At 41.9% G+C, this 7,825-nt stretch overlaps 1 protein-coding gene across 1 annotated transcript; it reads right to left on the bottom strand.

The window, feature by feature from the left end:
* Nucleotides 1-52: 52 nt before the first annotated feature.
* Nucleotides 53-7,803, bottom strand: LOC135115915 (uncharacterized). Its single transcript, XM_064033040.1, has 10 exons — nucleotides 5,661-7,803; nucleotides 4,809-4,899; nucleotides 4,530-4,688; nucleotides 4,138-4,226; nucleotides 3,628-3,710; nucleotides 2,885-3,096; nucleotides 2,404-2,559; nucleotides 1,971-2,074; nucleotides 1,440-1,603; nucleotides 53-1,159 (listed from the first exon to the last, which is right to left on the bottom strand). Exons 1-10 carry the CDS (start codon nucleotides 5,786-5,788, stop codon nucleotides 1,002-1,004), a joined length of 1,344 nt encoding a protein of 447 aa, XP_063889110.1. The 5' UTR covers nucleotides 5,789-7,803; the 3' UTR covers nucleotides 53-1,001.
* Nucleotides 7,804-7,825: the final 22 nt, after the last annotated feature.

The raw sequence follows: 7,825 nt of genomic DNA, 5'->3' as shown, positions 1-7,825 counted from the left end.
TGTACCATCCCTGTTAAGCTATAACTTAATTAACCTTGCTTAATTTAGTCTATCCTAGCCATGCAGGGCTCAATTTATCCCCACAATTTCAAATTTTGTTTACTTTCACCAGAATCCATAAATTTGATTTCGCATGCTCGTAAAGTACTCGTGCCATCCCTGTCACATTAGAAATCTACCAAACCTTGCTTGATTTAGTCTATCCTAATCATGCAGTGTTCAGTGTCTCCCCTACAACTTCAAAATCTTGTTTGTTTCTACCAAATTCAGTTAACTTAATTTCATCCACTCATACGGCACCCAAACCCGTCTCTGTCAAGTTAGAAGCATATCATCTTTTAAAAAATATTAGGTAAAAGCCAGCCACATTAGCCCAATCTGTTCACGCAGTACGCAGCTCATTCCTTTCATCTTACTAGTCAAAACAACCAAACCTCATTTGCATGTAATAATCATCTCCATAAGACTACTTATAATAGAAAAAAAAGTCTTCACGTTACAGTATGTCATGCCATGTTTACAAGTGTTAGGGTTGTATTGCTATCAGTGAGTCTGTGAGCAGAGCCGCGTCCCCTCAATGAGCTGGCGTAGCAAGCGCCAGGCGTGCTTCTGTACTCGTACTCTCCCTATGTGAGGTGCCTGTTCACCTATTTAGGGCTGTTTTTCTGCTTCCAAGTTCATACAGTTGCCTGTTCGGTATATCCCGCGCTGTAGTTTCCCCAAGCGAACTTGGGTTATGTAACTTTGTATGTAGTGCCTGTCTATTATATGCCAGCTCGACTTTCTCTGGAGAGAGAGAGAGAGAGAGAGAGAGAGAGAGAGAGAGAGAGAGAGAGAGAGAGAGAGAGAGAGAGAGAGAGAGAGAGAGAATTAATTGTTTATTCTAATTATAATTTAGTTTTATTGCATGTCAAGATACATAACATTCAGAATTCAGTTCAGTTCCATCACGTCTTGAGTCATGGTCAGTCGTGGGCTACGCTATGACTGGACGCAACACTTCACTTCAGCCCAGCAGAGGCGGCAGGAGGTGCGGCAATCCAGGGTACGCGAGCAGGTGAGAGAGACACAAAGGGATAAATAATGGAAGACCCATGTGTGAGGCTGATACCTCCGAGCAGCATCTCCATCAGTAGTGTCATGCCCGCGAGCATCATTCCTGTGGTGGACGTGAGGAAGATAAGAGTCTGTGTGTTTCTTTGCGTAGTAGTATTGTAAGATTGCATTGTATCTATTTTTTTTATTTTTTTGTCTGATACTAACGTTCATGTAGAAGCTAAATAGGGCATAAAACTCTGTCGCCGTTTGATATTAATTTGAATTCGTTTCCATTCATTTGTATTTTCTTACTGCATCCCTCTAAAAATATAGTCTTTTGCTTTCATTCTCTTAACCATTTACTTGCACTACTTCCTCAAGGTACAAATGAACACTCTCACCTCCGCAATACATCATGAGCACGCCGTAGTAGTCCTTGAACTCGAGGGCACGCAACCTGTTGGCGAGGAGGTCCGAGGACCCCCCTTGGAGGCAATGTCGGGCATCCCACTGCTCCTCCAGGAAAAGTCTATCCAGGATACCGGACTCCCGCAGCCGCCTAATACTGGGGAGTCATGGATGAAGTGTTGGTTTTACTGATACAAGTGCGTAAGATAGGAAAAGATCTGTATAACCGGCAGTATTACGTAGAGGAAGCTTTTAAGTGAGAATAATTACGTTCCTCAAGCTGTCATTTGGCTTCTTATGTGAAATGCAATTCTTTTAAAAGTACGAGAGTATTTACTAAGAGTATGTTTTTATTTACCTTTTATTTCATATCAGCCCATAACTAAGTCTTCTTAAATTCTTTCATTCACTTTCCAAATAGTTCCAAGGACGCTCCTAACCAGTAAGTGATTGATGATTGAATTAAGTGAACAAATTAAGACACCGCTACAACCTGTTCCGGAGAGACCCCGGCCACCACTCACATCACGTCCACTTTGGGTCTCCACGAGGAAGCCTTCTGATACAGAAAATAGTTCCATTCAGGTTGTATAGTCTCTGAGGCAAAGTAGAGGGGACAGGTCCCCGTCTGGAAGAGGAGGGAAAACCCATCGTGAATAAGTAGTTTCGGATATGGGACCGGATTCTGAAATACTTTTGCCGCACCTTCACTACATTTAAAAGGCTCTAATTGAAATGACACGGATTTTTAATAGTGTTTCCATGGTTCTAGTGACGGATTAACAACAAATCTACATTATTACCAAGAAAAAACATTCTTGAGGACCCGGTTGAATATTTCTGTGGTCTTTGAAAATAGTCATAGTGAAAGAGCAATGCGTTTCTGAATACAGTCAATGGAATGGCGCCATAAACTATCACTAAGAATACTTTGTGTTATTCACAACCGGTGCTCACATTTCGAAAGATACTATGGACGATGTTGAGCAGGGAGAAGTGGGCGGCGATGGCGGCGTGTTTCCCTTGGATGAGGTCGCGGGTGGCCCTGGGTAGGTCATTGTGGACCACTAACTGGCCTCGCAAACGACCGAATTGGCTGTCAGAGTCTGCGCCCTATACAGGGTGATCCAAAAGTAAATTTACATTATTGTAAATATTGCACTTTATTATTTCCACGTAAGTAGATAAGTACATAAATTATCATAATCACACGTCTATTCAGTTCTTCACTCAAATTTCTTGCCATATTTTCAAACCTATAAAATAAAGAATACGTAATGAATAGAGATACAAATAATTACAATAGTGTATACTTTTGAGCCATTCTGTATAGTGGAGATATTAATTTGCGGCAAAAAAGACCGCCAGTGAAGCAAAAACATCGAACCCTTGATTGCTACGGCTTCCCGCAACACACAATTACTGACGTGAGTTTTACCAGGATTGCATTGTGGAACTTGGTGGAGGAAACCACGTAGCAAGAGATGCCGGACTCGATGAGCTCCTCCAGGGAATCGAAGGGCAGGGGGAGGCGCGGCAAGATCATCATGGCCTTCAGGTTGGAGCGATACATTTGAGCAAGGACGAGGGTCAGCAACAGCCACACGCCAGCAACCAGCCGCACACCCCCGCGCGGTAGCCAGGCCGAGGCTGTGGCACGCGTAGGTAGACACGGTCAGCTTGCGAATCTAAATCAATACCCATCACGCCAACTCCACGTTACCTGTATTCCGCCACCCTCGTGCTTGTCTTTACAGCATCTCTCCCTTGTCCACCATAAACTCACCTACCTAACCAATCAACCCTTACCTGCTAACCTCTCTTGTCTAACCTGAACTATCTTATCTAAACCAACCTGACTTAATCTTGTCTGCACCCTTCCCTTATCTAGCCTAAACTGATTTACCTAACCTAACCTGACCCTTACCTGTTAACCTCTCTTGCCTAACCTGAACAAATCTGCCTAACCTAACCTGACTCTCTTGTCTAACTTTTACAAATCTACCCAACCTAACTTGGCTTAACCTTACATGCATCCCTCCCTTGTCCATCCTGAAGTTAAAGAGAATTCGTAATCTACGTATATAATGAAATACTAATCATAATAGAATGTACAACTTGGGATTTTTATAGGTATGATAAAGTGGTAATGATCTGAATGGAGCCAGTAGTTTCACTCACGCTGCGCCAAGGGATGCACGTAAGCCCAGAGGAAGGACGTCCACCCCACAGCTGCCCGTGTTCCTCCTAAAGTGGATCCTCCCCTGCATGAAAGACGGGCTACAGTGGACACGCTCATCAGGGAAAACAACAGCAGCAGCTTTTCATACTCTTCCTTTGTGAGCTGTATCGATCGCGTCTAATAACTGGGAGGGAAAAATGCTACAAATCCTCTGCCACTGAGACTCGTATTCAGAAACGCTTTGCTCTCTCACCACCACTATTTTCAAGGCCACAAAAATTATTATCCGGATTCTCAAGAGTGTTTCTTTTGTTAATAATATAGAATTTTTGTTAATCTGTCACTAGAACCGAAAAAACACCTTAATAATCCGTGTCACTTCAACTAGAGCCTCTCGAAAGTAGTCTAGGTGCGGGCAGAAATGTTTCAGAATATAGCCCAGAAAACTGAGGACTGGGGAATCGTAAGAGGATGTTAGTTTTCAAATCCTAAACTTGCAGTCTACTCACTTCTCTCTAACGTTAGAGCGATGAAGGCTCTGCGTGGCCCACAGACACATCCACACAAAGAACATAGTCACCAGGAAGAGTCCCCAAACCTGCAGGAGGTTTCCAAAGCTACATAATTATGATAAATAATTACATAATTATGATAAATGAAAAATAAGAATGTTCGTTTCACTCTCGGTAGACAACCAACCTGATATTCACTGTTGTTCTTATTTTTCGTGTGAATAGATAGTGACTTTCTGTAACAACTGATGGGATAGTTATTAGAATAGTTATGGAAAAAAGGTGATTAAATAGTAGATCTATATAGGTTCAGATATCATAATGCAGTATTACTGTAAAATTGCAAGTCATGTGTTGTGGTCAATAAATCTACTTACCTACACACTTACCTGCATCGTGAAAGGCTTAACGAAGCCCAGGATGTCTGCCTCAGGTGTGGGACGCAAGTGCACGATGGAGCGGAAAGCAGACTGAATCCACTCCCCCGCGTCGAATACCTTGATGCGTTCAGGCGACATAATGAGCGGCACGCCACTCATGTCCACCTTCTGCAGGACAACAAGAGGCGGCGTGAGGCTCAAAGTGCTCGCCTGTCGCTGCTACAGTTGAGTACAGTTGAGCAACCCCCAGTAAGCCCCATCTTCTTCTGGACTAATCGTTCCACTAACCTGATCCTGCACCAAGCTAAAGATGCCATTCCAGGTGCCGTTGGGAAGCTGCACTCCAAACAGCCTGTCCTCGGGAAACACGTACACCAAGCTGGAGGACGCGACCAGTGACGAGGGGAGTTAGTGAAGTAGAAATAAGAAGAGTGAACAGTGATACTTTGGTTTCTCTACGCTATCGACGGTTTTCTTTAGAGAGAATATGGAGGATTTCCTTCTTACTTATGATTTCCAAGGAATAATCATTCATACAAGTTTATGAATAAGCGCTATGGTTTTCCACACAAGTTTTTATTTATTTATCTATTTATTTATTTATTTATTATTTTTTGATTGATTGTGGTTGTTTAATTTATGGACTCCTCTCTCTATATAAGGAAGTCTGTCTGCAAACGTCCCAAAACCGCCGTACAAAGCAGGCACAAAAAAATCGCAACAGACAGTAAGTATGTAACAGTCATATATAAGAGTACATGCATGAGAAGAGAGCCTGATGCAGTTCAGAAGAATACTATATGACAAGGAAGAAATAGAGAGAGAGAGAAAAAAAACAGCAAACTGACAGAAAAGTTAATCCAACACTTTGTGCTGGATTAAACTGAACACTGAAAAGTCCATAATTTAAGACGCTAGACTTTTCATAAAGATGATTTTTTAGAGGCCACAGATATGTGGTGATCCTCATGAGTGTTTTCTCCATCCTTGTTTAACTATCACTGGAATCATGAAAACACCCTCGTAGACCTCAGTAACTCCCACTACGGCTCGTTAAAAGTGAGATAAGACGCCGATATGCTTCAGAATACAGATCGAGGGTCATCTAAAAAATGAAGCACGACTGTTAATAAGACCCACCATGTCTTGAAGGAGGAGGCGACCATCTCCATTAGGGGCACGATTGGCCCTGACGCCCGCAGACCATCCGGACTTTTCCGCACATTCAATATTCCAGGGAACTGTGGGTGATACCTTCCGTGGGACATGAGGAACCGTGAACTCAGACCACTCACCTCTATGAGTGATCCTCTAGGTGTGATCCTGATACTTTTGAAAACAGGTATGAAGCCTTATATAATTTTGGATATGAATGACTGAAAATCCTCTCCCTCCCCTTAAAAAGAAAAATACTAAGTTTCTACAAAAGCACAAAGATAAAACCACAGCGTTAATCTAAGAGCAAGACAGGTATTATGACTGACATCAACAACACCGATTCTAAGGCAGCTGGAGGTGTTGTGAGGCTGGCTGGAAGCATCGTAGACGCGAGGATGAGCCATCTAGTCCTCCCTTTTCGCTTGTCTGGAAGCGACTGCGCCTACTGCCTGCCGCCTCAGTCTGAGCCTGCACATCTAACAAACTGCTGGACATCGTCACTTCAGATCCCCAGCGTCTGATTGGCAGCGGCAGCAGTGAATGCTTCAAAATCTTTACTTTCCTGTGCATCTGAATTTTAATGTTTGATAACCCAGTGATTGCTTTTGTAAAGGTTGCTTGGGAACCCTCGTCATATCTGCCAATTAGAGCCATGAAGGTGAACTGTGTGAACAAACAAGCTCCGGGATTATTAGTATTGTGCTTGTAATCTATTGTCTATTACTACGTTTTCAGATATTTTTGTTGTACTACAGAGGGCAAGAATTAGTAATTCCTCACTAAGACTTCGTCAACCGAAAGCCATCAGGGTTAAAAGTGCAGTAGTGTAGAATAGAATGAAGCGTGTGCTCATTTCTCACGTCCACTGGAAGCTGAATTAGTTTGTTCATGCACGAGGTGTCGACTTCAATTGAGTTGATCCCTGAATTGCTTCACAGAGCTTCATAGCAACGCCAAGGACTTGTACTGAAAAGATGCGCTATTTTGAGGCAGAATGGAGAAGTGTTAAACGCTACATATTGACTGCATTCACGCCTTCACTTTGATAAGCTTTTCTTTTCTTTCGTAATCTACAAAACCCCAGCCTTTTCCATGACACTAACATTGATTAACTAACCATGAATTCCGTAGTAACATGGCCACGTCCAATCTCATCCAATCTCAAGGCGCTGGGAACGCTGCCAAAAGCGAGGCACGCAAATATGACCAAGCAATCAACTTTTTCCAATCACTGGGAAAGGTGAAGAACCTCTGTCACCTTCACCACATGCACACGCTAACTCCTCAACAGCAAGCTGTCCTAACTACGCAGCACTCAACAATTACAAGGCCATTACACGCATCCCACCTGCAATTATCTTAAACAAGCTACCGTAACTCCAGAATAATAGCTGCAATTTGCCGTCGTGTTAGTGTGCGAGTATAATGACCCGGGTAAGAAAATGGGTTGTAATTCTTGCTATGAAGTTACAAGTAAGAGTGATAAGAATACAGTATTCGTGTGTTGTGTTGCTGGAGTTGCCGTTTACCTGGCTGTATATCTTTGTCGCCAAATCAGGAGGTATCCTTAACTGATTGCAAATATACCACAAAGAACTTAAGGTGTACCATTGAGTATGGTGCTAAACGTCCCGCCAAATCCTACTAAAATGTATCACCAGATGTTCTCCAGAAATACGTTATTTGATGTATTATTCAAAATTTTATCGCTAAAAAGTCTTACTGAAATATACGACTGAATGTAATATCTATTAACATCCGTATTTGAATTGTATGGAAACTGGATACTTGTATAGTTTATTTAAAATATACCACATGTATAGCAGAGCTTTCTTTTAAGGTATAAAATTAATACATGTAAGGATGTTCATATTTCAAAACTCTTCGTGATCATAAATAAAGTCTGGCAGTTTACAACGGTTGTAATGAAATTTAATGCTTTTCACCTCACGAACTGAAAAAAAAGTTACAAAAACGTAGAAATAAGGCGAATGAAATTACAGATAAAACGTAATACGTAAAAATTTGCTTAATACTCTCGTAAAACTTTATATTATAAGAAAGAGATTTACAAGAAAAGCGAAAAAATGTAAGATAAAGAAAATCGATAATAAAAACGCTTTGTAACAAATAAATCGCAGAACTCG

This window comes from Scylla paramamosain, chromosome 30 (assembly GCF_035594125.1).
Source record: "Scylla paramamosain isolate STU-SP2022 chromosome 30, ASM3559412v1, whole genome shotgun sequence".
Taxonomy (NCBI): Eukaryota; Metazoa; Arthropoda; class Malacostraca; order Decapoda; family Portunidae; genus Scylla; species Scylla paramamosain.
This window is presented reverse-complemented; position numbering and strand designations above follow the sequence as displayed.